Raw genomic sequence first — 26,829 nt, 5'->3', positions numbered from 1 at the left:
CAAGAGTCCCAAAATAAGATGGAAATAGCAATGGTTAAATTGTTACATGGACGTTTAAAAAAAAACTGCTCAATATGGTATTTTGAGAAGCTATGATCATCTCAAAGAAGTCTATAAATGTATAAACAAAACCTGACAGGTTTTTCTTGTTCAGTTCAGTTCACTACTCCCACCATATTTCCTAGTTTAATGGGTCTCAATCAAAAGTCAAAGGCATCTTAAGCATGTGTTACAAACAAGACTCCAGAATAGGTGTGTGACAGAAACCAGCTGGCCTTCCAAGAGAAGCTTAACAAACAGTCATTTTACTGTCTCCACGAGAATCTTTCTGAACGAATATTTCAGATTTCCCTGCATTTTTAGCATTATTTCCCTCTCAATTTCCTTGGAATTTACTTTTGGCCAAGTGAGCAGTTGTAGAGGATGTGAGGTTTAGCAAAATTACCCCATGCAGGGATTTGTCTTTTTTTTCCAACTTCATGGATATATGGTAACCAAAGAAAGCCTCCTACCCTTGTGGTTTGGGGGATGGTGGGAGTTATCCTCACCTCCGCTGTTTCCACAGGGACAGAAGTAGAAGGGCTGATGTCAGGAGGGCCACCGGACTAGAAATTAAGATATATGTTGGGAAAGTCTTTTTCTCCTGAAGGCACATATCTAAAATGAAACAGAATGACTCCTGTAACTTTCAATGTGATATTAAATCTCACTCCCCCTCCCCCATTATTTTTCCTTTATAAATGCCAATGTCAGCAAATCTTCACTGCTGTGGGAAATAACTTGGAAAGAGAGATGGTATCTCCAAACAGGCACAGATCACACAGCTAGTAGCATAGGCTTGAAAGCTTACTCTTGGAATCCCAGTTTGCCTGGGGATGTTTAGGGACTATTGGGTGCTGTTTATCACCATTGGTAGCTCTGCTCTTATGGGTTGAATCATGTCTCCTACAAAAATATGTTGGAGTCCTCATCTCCATGCCTGTGAAGGTGACCTTATTGGGAAATAGGGTCTTGGCAGGTGGAAGTAAGTTAAGATGAGGTCATATTAGTAAGACCAAACTCAAGGACTGGTGTCCTTATAAGAGGAGGGAAAATTGGATGCAGAGATACAGACAAACAGAAGAAAGACCATGTGCTGCTAGATATGGAGATGGAGCAATGCCAGCTACGGAGATTGGAGCCATGTCAGATATGGAGATTGGAGTGATGCTGGATATGGAGATTGAGTGATGATGGATATGGAGATTGGAGTGATGTCAGATATGAAGACTGGAGTGATGCTGGATCCAGAGATGGAGCAATGCTGGATGTGGAGATTGCAGTGATATCAGATATGGAGATTGCAGTGATATCAGATATGGAGAATGGAGCGATGTCAGATATGGAGATTGGAGTGATGCCGGATATGGAGATTGAGTGATGATGGATATGAAGATTGGAGTGATGTCGGATACGGAGACTGGAGTGTTGCCAGATATGGAAATTGGAGCAATGTCGGATACAGAGATTGGAGCGATGTCGTATACAGAGATTGGAGCGATGTCGGATACGGAGATTGGAGTGATGCTGGATATGGAGATTGGAGTGTTGCTGGATATGGAGATTGAAGTGACGTCAGATACAGAGATTGGAGCGATGTTGGATATGGAGATTGGGGTGATGCTGGATATGGATATTGGAGTGATGTCGGATACTGAGATTGGAGTGTCGCCAGATATGGAAATTGGAGCAATGTCGGATACAGAGATTGGAGTGATACTGGATATGGAGATTGAAGTGACGTCAGATATGGAGATTGGAGCGATGTTGGATATGGAGATGGAGTGATGCTGGATATGGATATTGGAGCAATGTCAGATACAGAGATTGGAGTGATGCTGAATATGGAAATTGGAGTGATGTTGGATACGGAGATTGGAGTGTTGCCAGCTATGGAGACTGGAGCAATGTTGGATATGGAGATTGGAGTGATGCTGGATATGGAGATGGAGTGATGTCAGATATGGAGATTGAAGTGATGTCAGATATGGAGATTGGAGTGATGCTGGATATGGAGATTGAAGTGACATCAGATATGGAGATTGGAGCGATGTTGGATATGGAGATTGGAGTGATGCTGGATATGGAGCTTGGAGCGATGTTGGATACAGGATTGGAGAGATGCCAGATATGGAGACTGGAGTGATGTTGGATATGGAGATTGGAGTGATGCTGGATACAGAGATGGAGTGATGCTGGATATGGATATTGGAGCGATGTCGGATACGGAGATTGGAGTGAAGTCAGATATGGAGATTGGAGCAATGTTGGTTATGGAGATTGGAGTGATGCTGGATACAGAGATGGAGTGATGTTGGATATGGAGATTCGAGTGATGCCAGATATGGAAATTGGAGCAATGTCAGATATGGAGATTGAAGTGATGTTGGATATGGAGATTGGAGTGATGTCAGATATGGAGATTGAAGTGACATCAGATATGGAGATTGGAACGATGCTGGATGTGGAGATGGAGTGATGCTGGATACAGAGATTGGAGCGATGCCAGATATGGAGGTTGAAGTGTTGTCAGATATGGAGATTGGAGTGATGGAGCTACGAGTCCAGGATGCCAAGGATGGCTGGCTCCCACCAGAAGCTGGGAGTGGGACATGTAGTGGATTCTCCCCAAGAGCCTCAGAAAGAATCAGCCCTGCCAACACCTTGATGCTGGGCTTCTCGCCTCCACAAATCCACAACGGAATAGATTTCTGTTTTAAACCACCCAGCTTGTGGTGATTTGTACTGCAATCCTTGGAAAGCAACACAGTGGCCAAGAGAGATCTCAGGACCCTGCTAATACAATCCTCAAACTCAGAGACATCCATGGGAACCTCCAGGAACAGGCAGGAGGAATGCGGAGCCGTTCACCCCAGAGGCAAAAGCCATCTCATGTTCGGTTGTTGGAGAAGCATCTATAGGTGACCTGCTAACAGCCATGGTCTTGTGGAACACAGGAGCAGACAGGTGAGCTTAATGTGATCTCTTCCCTCAAAGAACATCACCTGAGGATGTGTGGAGCATGAGTGTGTAATTCACTTTCAAGGCACGCTGTGTTATCCATTGTGCATCTCAGCTTTGAGGTCCTATGGGGACCTCTAGGTGAATTTATAAAAAATGGTGCTTCTTCTCATTTTGTATAAATTCCCTTCAAACAAGGCATGTTCCAGGGAGGGTTTCAATTGTTGGATCAAGCCAGTGCCTGGGAACCATCCTTGTCATCCTCCCACACCCTGGGAAATCTTTCCAAACAAAGACTCTGAGTGCTGTGCCACTTTGCTCCTGGCCTGCAGGGATCTCCCGGTGTCCTGCTCAGAAACACTGTCCTGGTCTGGCTCTGCTCTCGCCTCCCACCTGCTCTCATCTCCTGTCTGCCTGAGCTTTGGAATATGGTGAGGGAAAGTGTGAGCAAAGGGGTGGGAACCTTCCTTCCCATGGTGGAAAGCCCTGGGATCTGCTCTTCTCTCTCCTCTTCTAGCTTCTTGGAGATGTCATATTTACAATTTTTGAAATGATTATCTTTGCTAATAGGAAATGCATTCAAAATGTGTACTGCCATCCATGAACTGTAGTGGATAGGACAGTGAATTCAAAAGACAGACAGCGACAAAGCTAATCACAACGTGAAGCTTACATCCTGCTGGGCAGCAGCAGGGAGAACAAAGAGAAAACAAACCTACTCACACAGTGTGTTGTGGTGAGTGCTGCAGAGAAAACCAGAGAAGAAAAGGGAGCTATGTAGAGCAGCTGAAGGGAGCTGGGGAATGGGGGTGTTACATTTAATAGGTAGAGAGATACGGTTTCATGGAAAAAGTGACATTTGAGCAGGGGCTGAAGACGGTGGGCCTCCAGTGGCCCTCAGAGAGGACTGAGTACCTTCCAATATGGGGTTACCTTTCCAGGTATCTCTGAAGATACAAACAAGCATATGTGTGGGTTCCTCTGTAACAAACCTTGACCGTAAACCATGCACACATTTTCCACCTGGTCACTGAGGCATCTAGGGAAGGGCAAGGTCTAATCTGTGGCCTGTAATCATTTTTACAACATGCGAGAAGCCTAGAAATGGAGAACTTCCTTCTTTTTGATAAACTGAAAAGTTGCAGAAATATACAAAGAATAATACAATAAAAGTTCATGGCCCTGTCCCTCAGGTGACCTGTCTGTCCTTTTGCTACCGGTTAGGTCTTTAAAGAAATCAAACACAATAGATTCACACAAGTCCTCCATCCCTCACACCAAGCAAGTCCTCTCTCACTGCCCCCATTCCCAAAAACAAACTACTCTCAGGATTTGGCATGTACTTTTTTCCCATGCCACTGACACTTTTTTTACATATCTGTGAAGGCATCCATGTTCAACATGGATAGAGTTTCTTGCATGTTTAGATGTTTTAATTACCATAATAGCAGAGATTTTAGTGAGCAAAAGTTAAGCATAATAATTAATTAAATCAACAAGAAAAATTTTAAACACACATAAAAAGGAGCTGCAAATGCATAGTAGCTTCAGTTGCAGGAAAGGGAAATAGAGAAGCCTCATTTCTGCTTAGAATATAATATTAGAGATTTCTGTTCAATCTAAGAAACAGTTCTGTGAATGTAAGGAAAAGTAGATATAAATAGATTGTTGAAAAATGGAATCTGTTTCATTGACAATTTTTATGAGTGGAAAAAATTAATCAGTCCCTGCCAAGGAAGGATCAGTGGCATTCTGTTGTAAGGAAGGAAAGAACAAATTGACTTCTTTGGGGATACCCATTCTTGATGTTTTCTGATGGACCACAGATGTGTGTTTAGTCCCAGGTGGCAGAAGAGCTCAGACAAGGAAGACTGAAATGGAGCCTCTTCCCTTTCCTGAATTTGCCTCTTCACAGCAGCTTTGGCTGACTTCAGAGAAGAATGGGATGTCCACATGCCTGGAGATGGGCAGGGAAGTCCAGGACACCCTCTGGCTGGGACATGGTCCACCATCATGTCAAGGGATCAGATACTGAGTCCATCATGTGCCTTTGCTGGTTCCAACATCGAATAAAATTTCTGGGTATGCTGGGTTGAACTGTTTGCCCAAATTAAAACAATTACTGATGTAGCAATGAGTTTGATGGAGGAAGCCACTAATCTTTACAGATAAGGATACTGAAGCACAGAGTCCTCACAGAGAGACTGAATGCCCGGCTCAAGGTCACACAGTGAAAAAATGGCAGAACCAGGGTTGGGACCCAGGAAACCCAATGCTCAAAACCACAGCACTGTGCTGCCTCACAGAGAAACCCCAGAGGAAAAAGCATCCTTTAAAAAAATCCTTGCACTAAGGAGAGGCTAAACCTGCTTATAACTGTGCCTAGGAGTCTCCCCCTGAGTACCTCTTTGTTGCTTAGATGTGGCCCTCTCTCTCTCTAGCTAAGCCAACTTGGCAGGTGAACTCACTGCCCTCCCCTTACATGGGACCTGACTCCCAGGGGTGTAAATGTCCCTAGCAATGCAGGATATGACTCCCGGGGATGAATCTGGACCTGGCATCATGGGATTGAGAACATCTTCTTGACCAAAAGGGGGATGTGAAATGAAACAAAATAAAGTTTCAGTGGCTAAGAGATTCCAAATGGAGTTGAGAGGTCACTCTGGTGGACATTCTTATGCACTATATAGAAAACCCTTTTTAGGTTTTAATGCATTGGAATAGCTAGAAGTAAATACCTGAAGCTATCAAATTGCAAGCCAGTAGCTTTGACTCTTGAAGATGATTGTATAACAATCTAGCTTACAAGAGGTGACAGTGTGATTGTGAAAGCCTTGTGGATCACACTCTCTTTATCCAGTGTATGGATGGATGAGTAGAAAAATGGGGACAAAAAATAAATGAAAACTAGGGTGGGATGGAGGGGATGATTTGGGTGTTCTTATTTACTTTTATTTTTTATTCTTATTTTAATTTTTTCTGGTATAAGGAAAATTTTCAAAAAATAGATTGGGGTGATGAATGCACAACTATATGATGGTACTGTGAACAGCTGATTGCACTACCATGGATGATTGTATGGTATGTAATATATCTCAATAAAACTGAATTTTAAAAAAATCCTCGCATTTAGCATCAAAAGGTGTATTATGGGTTGGTTTGTGTCCCTCAGAATGTTATGTTGAAGTTCTGATCCCTAGGACCTGAGAATGTGACATAATTTGGAAATAAGGTCATTGAAAATGGAATTAGGGAAGTTAAAATGAGGTCATACCAGAGTACAGCAGCCCTTAATCCAATATGACTGGTGACCTTATAATAAAAGAAATTGGGACATAGCACAGATGAAGAGGCAAAGGCCATGGATTCTTGGCAAATGCCAAGAACTGGAAGATCCAAGAAAGGATGCTCCCCTATGGATTTCACAACCCTGTTGTCACCTTGATTTGAAGCATCTGATCTCCAAAACTATTGGGCAATAAAGTTTTGTTGTTTTAAGCCACCCGTTGGTGGTAATTTGTTACTGTAGCCCTAGGAAACTAAGACACAGTGCTTCTTGTTTGTCTTTGGAAAGCAATGCCCCTGATTTTCTGAGGATGTACAAAACTCTCAACAGAAATACAGACCACATTTCTGGGCTTCCCTCTTCCCCACTAACCAGATGGCATTTCCACTGAATTCCTTCATGCTGGATCTGTGTCCTGATACAACTTGCTGGTTTGTTCATGTATAGGGTCAGTGAGATGTATGTTTTGGTTAAAGTACCCTTCTAGCTGGTTTTGGATGGACTAAAGGAAATGCTTTTATGTTTCAGGAGAGGTATTCATGAACCCAATGTCTATAAAAAACATTGCATGATGATGTCAATAAGAATTTGAGAACAACTTTAGTCCCACAATCTGATGATTATCTGCTCATGGGCTATGAGATGCAGAATAGGCAAAAACCAAAGAGTATAGTTCAAAGGGCTGGAAAGTTCTCTCTGCTCAAGAAAATCTCTTTCCTCACTTGTTTTGGAGGCTTGAATACTCCTTTTTGTATTTATTCCTTTGGATGAAGGCTTTATAAACTCTAATATCCTCTGGTAAATGATGCAGAAAGGTTGTAGATGATACTTTTTATGTGCAAATTATCTAATGATCAACTTATTTATCAAATATCAACCAAGATATTTAGGCAGTGAAGAAGGAGAGAAATCAGTCCAGACCTTAGTGGGTGTGTAGGGAGTGGCCCTAAATGGCTTTGAGCATCCAGGTCCTGATCCAAGGGTTCAGAATTGGGGGGGTGGGGAACAATATGAACAGGGAGAAACCACATCATAAAACTCCCACTTCTTTTTAGACACATGCTTCATGAAATACTTGGATAAACATTAACTCTAAACAATGAATCCAAATTCATAGAGGTTCAAAATGCTCAGAAAAGAACATTCATCCACCCACCCAACCACTCATCCATCCATCCACCCATCCATCCATCCATGCACCTATCCACCCACCCATCCATTCATCCACCCAACTGTCCATTCATCCATCCATCCATCCATCCATCCACTCACCCACCCATCCATTCATCCATGCATCCACTCATCCACCCTCACCCATCCATCTATCCATGCACCCATCCAACCATTCATCCACCCAACAGCCCATTCATCCATCCATACTTCCATCCATCCATCCATCTACCCATCCACCCATCCATCCATCCATCCATCCACCCATCCACCCATCCACCCATCCATTTATTCACCCAAACACCCATCCATCCATCTATCCATCCACCCAGCCACCCATCCATCCATCCTTCCACCCGTCCATCCACTCATCCCTGCATCCACCTACCCATCCACTCATACACATACCCAGCCACCTATCCATACACTGACACACACACACAGCCATCCCCTACCCATTCACCTACCCACCCACCCATACATACATACATCCATCCACTCATCCACCCACACATCTATCCATGCACCCATCCATCCATTCATCTGCCCAACTGTCCATTCATCATCCATCCTTCCATCCATTCATCCATCCACCCACCCACCCATCCATCCATCCACCCATCCATTCATTCACCCACCCATCCATCCATCTATCCATCCACCCAGCCACCCATCCATCCATCCTTCCACCCATCCATCCACTCATCCCTGCATCCACCTACCCATCCACTCATAAACATACCCAGCCACCTATCCATATACTCACACACACACACAGCCATCCCCTACCCATTCACCTACCCACCCACCCATCCATCCAAAACATATTTATAGAGTTATAATCATGCACAAAAAGCCAGATAAACTAGAATTTAAAGGCTAAGTCAACAATGGGCTAGCTGTGTGTCCTTGGGCAACTAATTTTACCTCCCTTAATTCCACCATCAAAAAAATTAAAATAACTGGAGTTTTATTTCAAAGATAAGAGACAATGTATGTAGTAACTGGCACACATCAGGTTTTTAGTAAATGGTACTTGTGATTAACATTGCTATGATAATAGAAATAACAGTTATAATTAGCCCATTGAGGAAGGTTGCCCAGAGAGAAAAATATTAAGAAGAAGCACTCTCGCATTGATCTTTGGAAAAGGAATTGAGGTCATTCATGTTTTCAGGTCCCTCCTCCGAGCTCACCCTCACTAGAGGAGCAGTACTGGCCCTTGACTTTGTGGCACTGCTGTGTAACAAGCATTACCTCTTGGTTGGCCCCTCTGCCAGTGCATCACTTCTGACCAGTCACTTGGGTATGTGTCATGGCCATAGGTGGACTCCTTCGTTCTCACTCTGGCCCGAAAATAGTAACATTTGACATCATCCAAGCCTTCTATTGTAACATTGCAGGTTTCTTCCTCCTTGGACTGGAGAAAAATTATACCTAATGATTAGTGACTTGACCTAGCCATCTTAGTCCCTGGGACTCACAGAAAGTCTACTTTCATGCCTGCACATTCTATGGTTTTGCTTCTTTTTTCTGCCCAATCTTATCCCCTCCCCCCCCCCAAAAAAAGTCAACAGCACTTCTACCCTCCCTTTCCTCTGTATCCCCCAAATTCTTTGTGAAAAAATACTTCTGCAGATGCTTTTGAAAAATTGTTTAGTGACAAGCACTTCTTTTATAACATAAATAAATGATGTTTTATGATTATAAAAGTAGCATGTATTTGTTTTTGAGATCTTAGAAAACCCAGAAAAGGGCAGAAGAATAAAACAAAAAAAAAAAACAAGATATAATCACCATTAACATGTTGATGTGGTCTACTTCCTTCCAAGAGCACTCATATAAATAAGATTGGGGTCACATTTTCCATAAAAGTGTGTGTCTTTTTAACTTAACATTTTACTTAATGAATTGTCTCTTTGTCACTAAATTTTCTCTAAGATGCCATTTTTTGGCTGTTAAATATTTTATTGTAAGGATGTACCATACTTTATTTGACTATTTTCCTAATGTAGGACACATAACTTATTCCCAATGTTTTCTTTATTTTAAGAAATGCTTCAATATATATTTTTGCACAAAAAATCTTATCCATGTTTAGAATTATTTCCTTAAGATATACTTCTAAAAAGGGTCAAAACTAGGATTGTTTTTAAGCTCTTTAATTTTATGGCCCTTGGCCTCATTGAGTGATATCATATTTACATGCTATTTGGGCAAAAATCGATATCCTCAATTGCTTTAATTTGCATTTCTTTGATGAGCAGTGGGGGTGATTTTATCAGTCCAGCAATATGTCACATGTTGAAACATGTCTTACTGTGTTTCCCTGTTCTAAGGGCCTTCCTCCTGCTTCTATTACCTACAGTTTCCTTTTGTGGTATTTTGTCCTCATTTTTACCCTTGCTGCTGTATTTTATCTCCACCATTTCCAAATTTTAGAGCATGTCAACCATCACTGTCCCCGAGTGTGATGTGAGCTATCCCCTTCGGAGCAACAGTTTTGGCAAAACTTCTCTCTCCCTTCTCCTCTCTTTCTCCTCCTGGGATTTGTTGCCCAATTTTTCAACTTAAATTATAGCTCAAAGCAGTCAACCATGTACATTCCCTTGGCTGGATCATATATATTAGCCCTAAATTATATCATTAAATAAGTACAAATGAATGCACTTAGCAGTCTAGGGAGTGCACTCCAGGAAAGTGTAATTGTTTCTGAACTTAGCAATATGTATGTGTGAAACCTTAAGAGAGAAAATGAAAGCAAAATGTCTTCTTCTGGCAGCACTGTTAGCTCACTTCTAAACTTCCCTCATTTCACTGCTCAGAGCCCCACTATTATTGCCTTCAGCATTCTTCTTGCATAAATAAAGCAAAGTATCAGCAAACTGAGCCAAACATTTACTATCTCAATACTTTTATACATGAGCAGAAAGACATTTGGAATTAATGATGAGCATTTATCATGGACTCTCAGAAATTGCTGAGCAAGTGCCTTTCTCCCAATAAGCCTGAGATGCTGCCTTTGAACAGATATGCAATTAGAAAACACTCATAAATGATGGTCATTCTAGAGGCAGAGTTGCTGCTTCTAAGTGCCTACTGAGCCAAGTAGCAGTGAAAGGTAATGCATCTTGGTTAGGTCACCTAATTTCAAGGAGAGATAATGGAGCCTATGTCCCCTTCTGGAAGTTTTCAACAACACCTGCAAAATAAATTTGAAATCAAGCTCTTGAGTCTCCCACCCTGCTCAGGACTCTGTCTGGGTGGAATGACCATCCTATTCAGTGTCCCATGAGCCATCTGCCTAGAAAACAGCTTCAAAAAATGGCAAGATGCCTTTTTCCAGGTTCCTTCTACATATGAATAGCTAGTCATGTCTTGAAGGAGTTTGGGTCATAGGAAGTGGCAGGGACAAAAATATAGAAGCATGTCCTGCCTCTGAGTTCCCACCAGAATTACAGGTCATCTGAGAACTTCTTGGGACCACAAGTGGTAGGTACCTGACTCACAACAGACCTTAGCACACAGATGTGTTTCCTTTTTCCTGTACCTCACCCTCAAAATCCATGGTGTTAGCTGCCTTCAAAGCCAAGTCTCCAGCCATCACCACACATCACATCCTATAAGACAGTCTGCCCTCCTGCCTCACCTTTCTGAGTTACCAGAGCACATACAGTTTTAGGACCCATTGGTGATTCTTGCCTGAAACAATTATTACTAGGGTAGTGGTCAACTTCTGATTTTTCTAATTCTGTAATTCCTTCTGATTTATTAGTTGGCATTCTACTATAAGGAAATACCTTCCCTTGTCTCCCATACACCTATTTCTTGCAAACCTAGAACTGTGGAATGGTTAACTCTTGTGGTTGGAAGGAGCTGCAAGCCCAAGTAGTCTTAAACCCCTCCAGTGATTGGCCCCATCCTTTAGAGGTATTTCTCCAAGCGAACTCTAGCCTTACCTTGGTCACCTTCAGGAATAGTCACCTGGCTATACCTGATTCCAGCTGATTCCACCTGCTCCCTGCAGTTTTTGTCCATTGGTTCCAATTATCTACCTTGATAGGCGCTTAATCCCTCAATTACATGATAGCCCTTTAAATATCAGAAGACAGCTATGGGGCCCTGGGTCTTTCTTATTCATGTAAGTTTAATGCATTCCATTGGTCTTGCTTGCATGTTCAGATCATGCTGTCCTGTGTCTGAACACATGCACAGAGGACTGTGTGGTGCAGGTGTGACTTCCCAGTGGAAGGAGAAGAGTGGAAGCCAAATGGGATTAGGTGTCACTCAGGAAGAAATGGTGGAAGGAGCTGCAATGTCATTGAGACAGAGGGGAGAGGGGTGTTGGATGGAGAACCCGACCCCATGGGGACAGTTCATGGACTACTAACTCCTAATAAACCCACCTGCCACTCAGCATCAAAGTTGCTCCTGTGCTGGATTTCATATAAGAGGCCATTGTACAGCAGGTCAGAACATGTAATGGTAACTGCTTCATGATCCCACAGGAAATTCACATCTTTTGGGGAGTTGGGCTTCACTAAGAAGGAAAAACAACAAAATGGTGACCTCCTATACAAAAATAAACACTAAAAAAAACTAAACCTCTTAAAAATTAATTGTATGTTTGATTAAATTCACTTTCTTCTGCCCACTTCAATCCTTCTGCTAGTACCTTAGGGGATTTGGGATTTCCTTGTCCTCATTACCTTTGTAGTAGGAGTTTTTTCCAGAGTTCAAAGGACCTGTGGGTGTTTTGTGGAAGGAATTCTCAGAAATTGTGTGAAAAATTCCAGTGTGTGTGTGAGAGTTGATGATGGATTTCAGAAGTTCCTAGCGGGTCCATAGCTCTCATCAGATTGTGAAATGGATCTGAGACACCCCTCCCCCCAAAAAAGAATGATGTCTTACAGAATTCTAGAATAAAGAATAAATATTTTGGAGAGAGGATTTCATTACATTTGTGCAACTTCTCCTCACTTAAGACTGACAGTCAACCATAAGGGCACTTAAGATAAACTAACAGGATGGTGTATGTGGATAAGAGAGGCAAGAGGGTTTTCTCTTTCCCAAGACCTCATCCCCAGCTTTTTTCTCTCAAATCATAGCCTTCCTGGACATTTCAGTTTCCCACTAGACATGCTGAGCACATACTGCCCAGCCTGTTTGTTGAGATGGACCTTTTTAGAAGGCCCATCTCTTCCCCATGGGGTCTCATTGTGGGCATGCACGAGCTCAGCTCTGGGGTGATTGGGCAAGGGGCTCTCTTATCGGCACTCACAATAGGTGCTGGTCCATAGATTCATGGTGAGAAGCAAATATGCCCCGTTCAAGATGGAAAAATCAAGAAAATCATCTCCAGCCTTCAGGATGCACCCAGCAGTGTGATGTTCATGGAGAATATAGTTGGGACATTCGCAATAAACCTCATCTTCATTGAGTCTGTGGTTAGAAAGGAGGACCATTTAGTCATCATGTATATTTTAAAATAGCACCTCAACATGTCTCAAGTCCATTCTTTCTCTCCAAACCCCTGCTATCGACTCAGATCAGGGACCTCCCTCTCTTTCTTCATGGATGCTCCTTCTTAGCTGTAGATAGACCCATCCAAACAGAAGATTGTCCCCTCTTTCAGATGTTTAAACACCTTGAATGATCCTTTTAGTGGGTTGAGTAATGGCCCCAGGAGGTACATCTATATCCTAACTCCAGAACCTGTGAATATGATTTTATTTGGAACAAAGGTTTTTGCAGATATAATTAGGTCAAGGCTCTCAAGGTGATGAAGTCATCCTGGATTACCAGGGTGAGTTGAATCCAGCAGCAAGTGTCCTTATAAGAGAGAGGGAGGTAGAGAGATATTGGGGACCCACGGGAAAGACAACCATGTGAAGATGGAAGCAAAGACGGGTAATGTAGCCACAAGCCAAGGAACACCTGGGGCCACTAGGAGCTGGAAGAATCAAGGAAGGGGTCTCCCATAGAGCCCCCAGAGAGAGATGGCTCTGCCAACACCTTGATTTTGGACTTCTCACTTCCCAGAACTATGACGAACAACATTTCTGTTGTTTCAAGTCACCAAGTTTGTGTTCATTTGCTATAACAGTCCTAGGAAGCTAATTAAGGTGTGTTTTGACTTACAGAATAACCAAGCCCCTAATTTGAGGCAGAGCTTTAAAGCATGGATGTTCTGTCTTTGTGTATCTATCTTGGTTTTCTTGCTGTACAAAGAAGAAGCAGCATAGTACCCAGGAAGAGACCAGATTATGCTCCCTCATTAAATCTGTAATCCAGCAGAGGCTGGATAAAGAAAAAACACCTTCTTTACAGATGGGGATACTGAATCTCAGAAAATGCAAGTGACTTATCTGCATGAGTCTTATTTTCCAAATAAATTAATCTTAAAATTTCCCTCCTTGTGCTCTTTCCAGTTTATCTTTTGTGCTATCAAACTGTCAAGTATAAACCATGCATTATACACCTCCCATTTATAGAACTGGACTAAATTCACTGGAAAAACCCTCCCACATTTACATTTGTGTGCTCAGGTGTAAAAGCCAAAACAAACAAGCCCACACCAGGGAGACACATTGTTGGAAGGTCAGCTCCAGTAACCTGGCACAAAAATTTCAGAGTGTGAGATTTCTGCCCCAGCCCATATGGAGCTCCAAAAACAGGGCAGCTGCTGTGATATTACAGAGAGCTGATATTACAGCTGCTGTGATATTACAGATATTACAGAGGGGGAATGCAACACTTAGTGGATGTTTTGGTAAGTATATAGGTGGTTTTGAATGTGACTCAGTCATCACCCAGAAGGTTCAAGAACTGCAGTTGTAGTGAAGGCTGAAGTTTAAACAGAATGCACACATTCAGACGTGTGTGTTCTGATGCACATCTTTACTTTCTGGCATACCCAAATGCTAATGCCTCAGAAGATACGTTTTACTGCAGGGCATCAAATTCAGTTCAAAAAAGCACTTACTTGTAAAAGAAAGTCAGATTGGTCTCAGAATATTTGCTTGCATTCCATGTAACATGCATGGTTTCAAAATTAAAGTCGATGAGCTGAAGCTGCATCTCTTCTCCTGGGTATAAAAGGAGACAATGAGGATACATTTTGAGGTGACACTGAACAGTTTGGAATTTGTAAAATGTGTCAGCATTCCTGTCTTAAGAATGATATGGAGCTTTGAGGGGAAAAATTAAACTGTGATTTCCACAAACAAGCCAGTCATAAATTACTTCAGCAGGAGCCATGTGATACATAAAGTTTGGTCAGAAATCTCACTTTGCCCTGAGATAGAAGTGGACAGCAAGATAAGGGTTGTCTTTCTGCTTGTGTCTGCACTGGGTAATGGCTCTCCATTAGCACAACAAACAGACAGCACTGACATTCCAGTGATGTAGTACTCTGAGAGCAAATAAACAGGCATTACACACTGCCCTACCACCCCATCAGCCGACATCACCAACTTACTGAGACCACCATACTTGACCTTTTAAGATAAAGCTCAAGGACAAATTGGTCCTTCAATCTGTGCTTTAAAGTTTAGACTAGTGAGTAGGTTTGCTTTTTTCAGCAGTCTGGGTTAGTGATTTGGAAACTAACTAATGTGTGTGTTCTAGGATTAAGCAAATATGTAAGTATATTATGGATAATTGGAGCCAGGTTTTTCACAGTCAGAGAAGAAAGTTACAAATATGGAAGGATGGAAAGCTAGAAAGTACCCTGATGTGTTGGATTGGAAGTGAGAGTGCTGTGATGGGGGGGGTGGGGAAGAAAGAGAGAGAGGTGATGGATAGGTAGATAGATAATGGATGGATAGAGAGACAGATAGATAGAATGAAACATAAGTGAAAGAATGAAGAAATAAATAAATGGGTGCAAAGGGAAAGTTTTTCCTTACAGGAGAGTTCCAATAATGAATTAGAAGGAATTACAGAATTAGAAAAATCAGCATATCACAACTACCCTAAAAATAATTGTTTGAGGCAGGCATCATCAATGGGTGCTAAAATTGGTGGGAAACAGGATGTTTATATGGTCCAAAGTATCTTCCTACAATGTCACTGTTCATTACAAAAGGAAAAGGAGTAACTATAGTGTGAAGAAATCTGGTAAATGCCATCTTAATTGAGTGACCAAAGTTAATGTTGCTAGAATTGGGACAAATAAATACTCAAGTACCTCCTGAGAAAATGCACTCAGAAGGGCACAGCATCCCTTCTGTGATATTCTAGCTAAAATACTCTTGCCTAAAATTCATAACCTGCATCTAATCATGCGGAGAAACCAGACGACCCCAAATCAAGAGACATTGTTCTAAATAACTAGCCTATACTCTTCAAAATTGAGAAAGTCATGAAAAACAAAGAAAGACTGGGTAATTTTTCCAGATTGAAGCTAGGTTGAATTTAGCACCAGATTTTTCTTTCTTTTGCTATGCACATTGGTGAAACAACTGGTAAAATCAGGGTAAAGTCTGTGGATTAGACAATAATATTTTGCAGCATTAATTTCCTGATTTTGATCACTGCACTGTCATTATATAAGAGAATGTGCTTTCTAAAGGGGCATCATGTCTGCAACTTGTTCTCAAACATTTCAGAAAAAAATATATGAAAGGAGAAAACATAAAACACATGTGAGAATTTATTCTGAATAAACAGATGGAATTGTGCACAAAGATTTCTGTTGAACATATTCATCAACATGTCATTCATAATGAAAAAAATTTTTTAAATCACACACTATGGAAATGTACAACATGTGGAATTAATTAAGGACCACCCATATTATTTGGAAACTTGGACCATTAAAACTCATGTTGATGGAGTATATTTAATGATATTTTTAAAGTCCTGGTTACTGATACATATTTAAAATTTATAAAACAGCTTGTGCATTGATGCACTAGCTCTTTGTCCTCCAGTAAGGAACGCACAGGAAGGGTATTTATTAACACACACAGAGGGTTTATCTCCAGACCTTAGAAAGTGTCCTGGAGTACAGAGGGTAAGTGCCCAGACTTGAGAGTCAGGTAGCCTGGGTTCATGCTACACCAGTGTTTCTCCAAAAACCTCTGACCAATATTCTCTTTCCCTTTCTGATCACCTAGACCAATGACTATTTACACCTGACACTTTGGCATAGCTGCAATCAATTGGAACACCAGTGAGACCTCTTTTTACTCTTCTCAACAAGTTTCTTGCATTCATTGTGTTTTCCCACACTAGTTGACCGCTCTGAGTCACCCATTGTGCTTAGACTTGTGCTGAGTACATAGAAAAATGTTCAGAAAATACAAGCTTAATTGGGATGAAAATAAAAAGCAAGTAGAAATTACTCTCTCTGTACAGGATCTCTTTAGGTGATTCTGGGTCTATCCCAGCTTCTGAAACCAGAGAATAAAATTAGATGATGGACATAAACATTCTTTGAGTTCTTAAGAAGGAAGTCCCTATATATTCCCTAGGTGTACGGAATACTTTTGTTTTATATTGACAACCATTAACTCTGTAACTGGCAACAAAATGAACAATATTGAATTTGAGCCAAGACTTTCTAAATTTGAAGCAGAGATATCAGGGAGGGTATCTGGGCATGTGGAAATCCTCCAACTTTGGAAGAGGAACTGGTGTCTGCTCCTTATCCTGAATGCCTTCCAAGCTCTGTATGGCAAGGGAGGTTTACAGCTCAGTCCTCAGATCTCTGGACCTCCATGGAAAATGTCTGATTGATAGAATCCCACACCCCCGTTTTCCAGAAGAAAAGCAGAAGTGTTCTGTGGTTCAATGGCTCCCCCTCAGGATGAGTCAGAGTCAAGGAATGGAAGCAACCTCACTCTGGTGCTGGAGCTCGTGCCTGACCTTTAGAAAGACAAGGAAGTGGCTTGTCCACCTATTGCTTCTTTGCTGAGTGCCCATAACTGCCCTTAGTGGACTCAGCCTCTCCTGCCAGCTCACTAGTGACCATAAGGTCCAGCCTCGATGAGGGCTGTGATTGAGGTCCTCAGGCTCACCACAAGGATATGGTCAACACTTCTCTGAGATGGGATACGGGAGGGAAAGGATGCAGACTTTCCCACCGATTCCATAAAATGTTTTCAGTCAGCACAATTTTGATCTTGCAATGGAGTCATCTCACAACTGGACCTGAAAGCAGGTCCAAGAGTAGCGAGCCCTTTGTAAGGGTTTAAGTGCTGTTTGGAAAACAGAAAGGGAGCAGATACTAGCCCATTTGTCCTCACCCCTGACCTATGCTTCAGAAATGCCCCTGCCTCCTCTTCACATTTCCAGGTACCTCCCACCCTCCTGGGCCATCATCTGTCAGTCGTTAACATTTATGGGGCCACCACTTCCACCAAAAGCTGCCATTTTTCTAGTGGGTTTTCACAGCCCTCACCTCTGAGATCAGGTCCTCAGCAAGATTCTAAGCTCTTTGACAGAAAGGAATTCATGTTTTCTTGGAACTGTGTTTTACCTACAATTGTCACTCCAGAAAATATTTGTTGGTTTTATTGGATATTATGAACTTATTTTGACATTTTAAGAGGCAGAAGAATAAATGGCAAACAGTACCAGAAAACCTATAATCTAGTGGAGCCCTGGTGAAGAAAGCTGCCAAGACCAAGAGAGAAGTTACAGAGACAGAGAGGAAAGAGAGAGAGAAAGACAGAGTGGGAGGTCTTTGTGCTTTTGATTCCAACCTTGAATCCATAGAACATTTACATTCAAAATATCACTGTCACCAAAACCCGAAACCCACCCCAAGGCCCAGCAAATGCTGCCAGCCACATTTCTAAAATCAAAAAGACAAGCAACTGAACTGCTTGCATTTTTATTTATTTTATTTAAAAACTATGATACCACTCAAAATAATTTTATGTACTCTAAACTTGGGACTGTGTTAAGAAATGGTTGAAATGCATTTCACTGCCTGATTTGGTTTCAGATCTTAGATTGCCAAGTTGTTCTAGTCTGACGATATCTGGGAAAAAGGTTAAAAATCACCTCTTTGAGAACATCTTCTTGATCAAAAGGGGGAGGCAAAATGAAATGAAATAAAGCTTCAGTGGCTGAGAGATTTCAAATGGAGTTGAGAGGTCACTCTGGTGGACATTCTTACACACTATATAGATAACCCTTTTTAGGTTTTAATGTATTGGAATAGCTAGAAGTACATACCTGAAACTACCAAAGTCCAACCCAGTAGCCTTGACTCTTGAAGACAATTGTATAACAATGCAGCTTATAAGAGGTGACAGTGTGATTGTGAAAGACTTGTGGATCACACTCCCTTTATCCAGGGTCTGGATGGATGAGTAGAAAAATGGGAACAAAAACTAAATGAAAACTAGGGTGGGATGGGGGGGATGAATTGGGTGTTCTTTTTAATTTTTATGTTTTATTCTTATTCTGATCTTTCTGGTGTAAGGAAAATGTTCAAAAATAGATTTTGGTAATGAATGCACAACTATATGATGGTACTGTGAACAGCTGATTGTACACTGTGGATGACTGTATGGTATGTGAATATATCACAATAAAACTGAATTAAAAAAAACACATCTCTTTGAATAAACATGGATCTGTGGATTCAGTATATCCATTTAATGGAATATTACTCAACCATAAAAAGAAATGAAATTTTGATCCATGCTTCAATGTGGATAGACCTCTAAACCATTATGTTCAGAGAAATAAGCCAGTCACAAAAGACCATGTACCTTATGATTCCATTTATATGAAATGTCCAGAATAAGTAAATGCACAGAAACAGAAAGCAGATTAGTAATTTCCAGGGGCAAGAGTGGGTGGTTCATAGAAGGATAGGGGAGTGACAGTTGAAGGGTTCAGGATTGCTTTGCGAAATGATGAAAATGTTCTAAAACTGACTGTTGGGTGGTTGCATGTATCTGTGAATATATTAAAAACCATTGAATTGTATACTTTAAATGGTGAATTGCATGGTGTGTGAATTCTATGTCAATAAAGCTGCTGCAAAAATCACCTCCTGTCATACCATTTTTGCTGAGCTTTGGCCTCCAGGTACTTCCCATCTCTTCTGATAATGACAGCCTTTCCTATCACTGATAAGGAGGTAACTAATGAAACAGGTCTGTGGAAACAAAGGCTGGTATCAGCGACATCTGTTCCCCAAGCAGATCAGACCCATGTGAAACTCCTGGTACTTTTGTAAAGCTGCCTTTTGATTCCATAACCCTCCCCCCCTTCCTTTTCTTTTTTTCTCAGAAAAACACAAGAGTGGCAGGAAATCTGGAGATGAACAGATTTGCACGCTGTGGGTCTCAGATATATAGATATATCATTCAAATGCAAGAATTTCCTTTTGATACTAGAGCCTGACTCTCCATTAAAAAACACAGAGCAGGTGATGAATCACAATTACTTGCTGTAATGAGCTAGGGTATGAAAAGGAGCTTGCACCCCATTACTTAGATATTGGTCAGAACCAGTGGATATCTGGTCGACCTCAGAGGGCATGACTTACGTAACTCCACTTAAAACCCTAATAGAACATTTACTTGGCAAGAAATGATTGAAGTGACCTTTGCAATGATAAAAGATAACAAGCACCCATAGCATTAATCAGAGATAAAAATCTTAAAATGAAATGAGCCATTGGGTCTGTCCCAGAAGTAGGGGCAGAGAACTTGTGGAAGCAGAAATGTGCAGATCTCCAAATAAGAGGCAGGGTCCCTGATGAAACGAAAAGACAGAATGTCAGCATGGGCAGGGGTGTTGAGGGGGGCCCAGCAGCCCCTACCCCGAGTCCTCACTCTACACCCCCAGCCCCATCCTTCTCTAAAACCTTGCCATTGGCTGGACAGGGACAAGACAGGGGTTGGGGAGTGACTGCTTAGTGCATGTGCTCTCCTTTTGGAGTGATGAAAATGTTCTGTTACCTAGATAGAGGTGGTGTTTCTACAGTATTGTGAATGTACTTAATGCCACTGAACTGCTTGCTTAAAAATGGTTAAATGGTAAATGTTATGTATATTTTACGACATCATGTTGATATCCCACTGTTACCTCAAGCACATGTTGCCATCTCTTCCCATTTCCATTTAAATCATATGTGCAGATGTTTCCCATCTCCCAGACCAAACAGGAACCTTTCCCCCAGGAACAGTTTTCAGGGCCACCATGAATTATCCATTTATCTGTCTCCACCATTGTTCAGCTCGTGTCCTGCTCTAATCCAAGTCTCAATTCTGCTCCATTTGGAGTTCATCTGCAGACATCTCTCCATATTTGGTGATGAAGAAGTACTCCAGAATGGAGGAGTGTTAAAAAACATGTAATCTATGCACATACCTTACTTGAGTTTCCCACTTTATCTGTCGTCTTCTCCTCAATCTATGTCCTGGTCCCCCAACCTCTACGTTCTATCATAATGGGAGCAGCTGAAGTCTGTAGAGCATGGAGCGTGTGCTGGGGATGAGCTGTGCTTCTGCAGGCATCTCTGCTCTATCCCTGCAACAGCTGATGGAGACAGGTGCTACCACCTGCTCATTTCAGGTGTGGGAGCTGGGCTTACAGAGACCTAGTCACCTTTGACAGAGCTGATGGACAGATGCTCTGCTCTTCCCTGAGGAACAAGGCTGTCCTGACATTCTCCTCTCTGGAAATGTTCTCCATCACAGCCCACACCCATACACACTTTGGCTTCTGTGCTTGGATATGAGGTTCCCCCCTCCTGATGCCCCCAACTTCTACACACACCCAACTCCTCATCTCCATCTCTCCCTCCCTTTCTGCACACCCTACATTGCAAAGCACAATTTCAGGCACACAAAGTCACTGGTCAATGAAAACCAATGTGCTGATGGACTGATGGATCAAAGAAGCCACTGGTGTGGGATGGGGGGAGCAGACTTTCCCACCAACATCTCTTTAGCCTTTAATGGACCTGTGCAGCCAGCTCACTCACACTTATACACGCTCTCCCTCTCACTTTCCCCCATTCTTGCTTTGACACCATCCCACGCTGTTGACTCACATTGGGTGATGGCACATCATTACTCTCCATCAGAAAGGCAAAACTTCCTCTGATGGAAACACCATCTGAAAGCCAAATTGCCCCGCTATTTCTAGAAGAGATCTATTCAGCGGTGCGAGCTCCAGTGGGGTTCCATAGGTACCCAGGAGCACTGATGGGATCCTTACTCTCCCCCATGTTTTGGGGTGACTACCCCAGCAGCTGGGTCCTGGTGAGTTTACGATGAAGAACCAGGGCAAGGGCAGATGTTTCCTAAGGCCTCAGTCTTCCCATGCACCATCAGCTAGTTCAGAACAGCTTTTATACCTCTAATGACATTGAGTAAAAAGCAATGTGTTGAAAGAAAAGAAAAACAAATCACAGTAGGCTTCATCAAAAAAGAACCTTTCTTGTTTTCTAAGAAGTTTCTAGGAGAGCATTGAGGGGGCTTGATTGTAGCAGGAAACCTGACTGGGATGTGCATGGACAGCTTTTAGATCCACTTCTGCCTATGAATCTGTCTAAACTGCACCTTCCCAACAACTTCCTACTCAGGGTATGGGCTAAGAGAAAAAGGAGGTCTTAAGAAAAGGCTTGAAATCCTTTGCCATGGTGCATTGGAGCTGCCTTCTGCTGGTGATAGACAGCAGATGTGATTCAGCAAAGGTGTCAACATGGTAACCCATCGATCAGGCCACGTGAGCTCGAGTCCAGTGGAGAGTCCATTTCCAGCTTCCCTAGTGGACTTGCTGCATCATTCAATTTACAATCACAAGACTATGAGCAAAGGGGGTTTCTAGGGAGCCTTGCAAATCCAGGTGAGCAGGAGGCTGGCACAGAATGAGAGGGAAAGCACCCCATCCTGGTTGATGCATGGAAGCTAAATGGGCACTAAGAGTCGTTCATATCTGCCAAGCATGTGACTGTTTGGCCCTCTGTCTTGACCTTGTTCCACATTCTCTCCTGTGTTGGACCGTTCCAGCTATTTGTGCTTTGAACAGGGTGACAAGCTTAGGCACAAGGCTTGGCCACGTTCATCTGGGAAAACGCAACAAACAAGACAACAAAGATGGCAAGATGAGACTCTCGCCATTCTCAGAAGGTGTGGGCAAGCACGTTCCCCTCCGCAGATGTGCGCAAAGGTGTGGGATTTCTGTCCCAACTCCCTGGAGCCCCTTGGTGATGCTGATTATTTCTGAAAGATGACACCCTTGTCTTCCTTGGAGGTATCCTAATTATGCAACTTCACCACAGGAAGATAAATACTGATTTAAGAAAGCAAAAGATTCACCCTCTTGGGAGATAGAAAATGAAGATTAGGAAACTGTTTAAACCACCCCACACGGTTGACGCAGCAGCCAGCACCTCTTTCTTTATTTTCCATCCTAGCATAATCCTGGATTCAAGGAAGAAGGGGAGGTTTGCAATGGGTTTAGCTTATATGAATTCATTTATACAGATGCAGAAATCTTTACACACCTGTTGTAACTTTATGAATAAAATAGTACGGTTGAAAAACCACCCAAAAAAGGTGGATGAGGAGGGGGTATGAAAATAAGAAAACATTTTGCACACTTGTGTGGCCACATCTCCAAAAGTCCACTTACCTGTCCTTCCTACATCCTCTGACACCATCACGTCTCCGAGCAGAAGGAGGGCAGCCGCTGCCCAAGGGTGGAAGTAGCTCGTCATGCTTGGAGAGGAGCAGCAGTGAGCAGACAGCCAGTGGACTTGGAGGACTTTGGCTTTATGACTAATGTACAAGGTCACCACATTTTAAACGGGTGGAAAGGGAACTAGAAAAATGACTACAGGAAACAAAGAGTCATGATTCATTTTTAAAAATAACACTTGTAAAAAAAAATGCTAAGCAGGATTGCTATTTCCACAAGCTCTGAGTAGCTTCACTGGAAAGCTGATCAGGAATTCAGTGCAGGAATCTCCTCTCTCCAGATAAAGATTCAGAACACACTCAATGTCTGCACAAATAATCTCACTGAGATATGTCTCCCAGCCTTCTCAGGGATGGATATGGCCATCCACCCCAGTTAGCAGTGGAGGGGATCGTGGCTAATTTGGCTCATTATTAAGAAGTGGGGCAGACATTTGAACCCTTGCATGTTTGAACCCTAAGTCGGCTCTCACACTCTTTGTTGGCCTCCTGCTCAGCCCCAGCTGCCGCACTTGGGGTGTTCATGGAACACAACAAATATGGCACGATCACGTCCTGTTCATCTGGTACCCCAATGTCGGAACTAAGCAGGTACAACACCTGAAAACTTCTCAGCTCATCTGTGATTCCTTGCTGGCAATTCAAACAGCACAGGGTCAGGCTACCCATTCTCCCTGGGAATTCAGCCCTGGAGGTATCTTGAGCTGGCTCCATCCTAGAAGCAAGCAGAAGCAAGGATTATATCTGGAAGGGATGTGGTTTGGGGACTCTAAGTATTCAAACAGAGAATTTCTGGGGCGATAGTAGTGAGAGTGTAGGATGTACTCGGTTTGAGAGCTGGCAGCCAAAATTGGAACACAAGTAGCCAGTTTATACCATCACTTCTGCCTACAAATTTGCCTACGTGAGTTGGTGTCAATGACTCTTACTAAAAATAACAAAAACAATGGCCTGTATTTATAAAAATATCTCATAGCTGCAAAGCACTTTTCACACATATTCAAAAATCTGAGAGCGATGTGAAAGAGGCAAAGTGAAAATGAGTATCTCTGTTTACGGTTCAAAACCGAGGCTCCAAGGAGCTAAGAGGGAGGTGATTTGCTCCAAATTGCTCGTTCAGTGCAGGCTCAGCCTCACTCATCTCCACAGCCTGCAACTCCTCACACCAAGAACATCCTCCCAACACCCTGGGAGGTCTGAGGGCTGCTGTAAAAATTCCCGCAAATTGAGTGACTTAGAACAACACAAAATTATTTTCTTACCATTCAGGAGGCAAGAAGTCTAAAACTTGTCTCACTGGGGGCTAAAATCAAATTGTGAACAAAGCTGGGTCCTTCTGGAGCCTCCAGGGGAAAATCCATTTCCTGGCATTTTCCAGCTTCCAGAGATGACTGCATTCCTTGGCTCATGGCCCTCCTTATTAAAAGCTCATCCCCTCAACCTCTGCTTCTGTCGTCCCATCTCCTTCTCTGACTCTTGCCCTCCTGTCTGCCTCTTCCAGGGATGCTACTATTATATTGGGCCACCCAAATCACCCAGGATAATCTCTCCAGCTCAAAATCCTTACCTTAACCCCACCTGCCAAGTCCCTTTGGCCAGGTAAGTATCCAGGGATTAGGATTTGGAGGGCATTATTTTGCCAGTCACAGAGGCCAATCTTGGAGAACAGAACCCAGCCCCAGGTGGAAGCAATGATGTCACACACCTTTACCTGGCTGTGGTGCATGCTGGGAACTCCCAACCAGGAAGTGGAGAGACCCAAGATGGCCAGGGTGGTTTCTAGGGACCCAGATGGAAAACACTGGCTTGGGGAACGGCAGTCACCTCTTTAATGTCTCCACAGCTTTTCTGATGTTTCTATGGAACGTATCACCTATCCCAGGCTACCTCCACAGCACAGTGCCCAGTGTCCAGGGCTCAGATGCTGAGAATCCTGGAGAAGTGCCAACATCCAAGCAGGAAAGCACTCTGACCAGGGGACAGAGCTGCCTCACTGTCCAGCCTGAATGCTATAGACTCAGGCCACTGCTGGTCAACGTTCAGGCTGCTGCCAAGACATGTCCCATGGACAGTCAACTCACCTGGACATTTAAAGATGCCCTTGAGCTAGAAACAGCAGGTTCCTTCCCCCCAGTGTATCTGTCGCCCATAAGTTTTGGAAACTCTATCAATAAGCTAGAACTTCTCAGTCCCCATAGTTTGGTCACCTCAACCAAGGTGTGGAGGATCTCACAGTTTCTATGAATTTAGAAATCACCATGTTTGCTGCAATTTCAAAGGTTAGATGATGAGGGCAGCCAGAACATCATGTGTCATGGGAACACCCTGGAGATCAGATGGTGAGAAGGTAGGATGTGTCTCACCAAACAGCTCAGCCCTAGACACTGTATGCCTTTTGTGGCAACAGGTGCAGAAAGGGGGGTTCATTCAACATTCATTCCAGGTTCAGCTGTTGGGTGTCTGCTTGCTATGACCCAGACTCCAAAATGCTTCTATTAAATGGTGCCTCACTCAAAAGAGCATGAGGACGGAGCACGATAATACATATGAGCATTGAGCACCCAATGAATGCTCTCTATTGTTAGTGGGTGATAAAACTATATTTGCTGCTGTCCAGAAAAGGTAACTCTATAGAGATTAAAGGCGATTAGCCAACAGACAGACCCCTGCCCTCCGGGAGCTTCCATTCTGTGGGAGGAGTAGAACGTGAGCAAATATGTGTTTAATGGGTCAGGCAGTGGGGAGTGAGTGAGGAGAGGAGGGGAAGGCTTGGGGAGGCTTGCTCTCCTCCATGTGGGGTCAGGGAAGGCTTCTCTTATCAGAGAATAAGGGAAGGGGTCCTCCTTGCTTAGCTCTGGCCTCTTGTCCAGCTCACATAGGGTAAGTTCTCCACCTCAGCACTACGGACATATCAGATTGGGAAATCCTTCACAGTGGGGCTGTCCTGTGCATTGTAAGGTGTTGAGCAGCATCCCTAAATTCTGCCCTCTCAATGCCAGGAGCACCCCCTCTCCCCAGCTGTGACAACCAAAAATGCCTCCAGACATTGCCAGTGTCCTCTGGGGGCAGAATCATCCCTAATTGCAGACCACTGACATAGATAGATACATGGATAGAAACATAGCTTGCTAGGCAGAGATGGATTGATAGCTAAATTATAGAGATAGATATATGATAGATAGATGCATAGATGATAGTTGATTGATAGATGGTGAATAGATAGAGATAGACAGATAGATGGATAGATGATAGTTGATAGAAGATGGATAGATAGATGATAGATACATACATACATACATAGATGATGGATAGATAGATGGATAAGTAGATAGATGATGAATAGCTAGATGGATGATGGATACATAGATGGATAGATAGATGATGGATAGATGGATGGATAGATAGATGGATAGAAGATAGTTGATAGAAGATGGATAGATAGATGATAGATGAATAGATAGATAGATAGATAGATAGATAGATAGATAGATGGATAGATAGATGAATAGATAGATGGATGATGGATTCATAGATGAATAGATGATGGATAGATAGATGGATAGATAGATAGATAGATAAGGAGTAGACAGAGGTTGTCTTGCTAAGACCCAGGATTTCTCAACCTTGGCACTACTGACATTAGGGCTGGATGATTCTTTCCCTTAGGAACCATCCTGTGCATTGTAGGATGTT

At 42.7% G+C, this 26,829-nt stretch overlaps 1 protein-coding gene across 7 annotated transcripts in view; it reads right to left on the bottom strand.

Annotated features, from left to right (window-relative positions):
• The window catches only part of CRLF2 (cytokine receptor like factor 2), a 62,204-nt gene that overhangs the window by 3,040 nt on the left and 32,335 nt on the right, over positions 1–26,829 (bottom strand). For 3 of the 7 annotated variants that reach the window (XM_037824632.1, XM_037824631.1, XM_037824633.1), the window contains 7 exons: positions 23,737–23,851; positions 23,072–23,272; positions 14,442–14,544; positions 12,738–12,898; positions 11,863–11,996; positions 8,714–8,876; positions 549–657 (listed from right to left, as the gene is read on the bottom strand). In XM_037824632.1, coding sequence (XP_037680560.1) covers positions 549–657; positions 8,714–8,876; positions 11,863–11,996; positions 12,738–12,898; positions 14,442–14,544; positions 23,072–23,156 — 755 coding nt within the window. In that variant the 5' untranslated portion in view covers positions 23,157–23,272; positions 23,737–23,851. Of the gene's footprint in view, positions 1–548; positions 658–8,713; positions 8,877–11,862; positions 11,997–12,737; positions 12,899–14,441; positions 14,545–19,484; positions 19,581–23,071; positions 23,273–23,736; positions 23,852–26,829 lie in introns of those variants that run through there. The other 4 variants (XM_037824634.1, XM_037824636.1, XM_037824635.1 and 1 more) reach the window with 4 other exon arrangements.

The sequence above is a fragment of the Choloepus didactylus genome (assembly GCF_015220235.1).
Source record: "Choloepus didactylus isolate mChoDid1 chromosome X unlocalized genomic scaffold, mChoDid1.pri SUPER_X_unloc1, whole genome shotgun sequence".
Classification (NCBI taxonomy): Eukaryota; Metazoa; Chordata; class Mammalia; order Pilosa; family Megalonychidae; genus Choloepus; species Choloepus didactylus.
The sequence above is the reverse complement of the archived record's forward strand: the minus strand, read 5'-3'. Positions and strand labels throughout refer to the sequence as shown.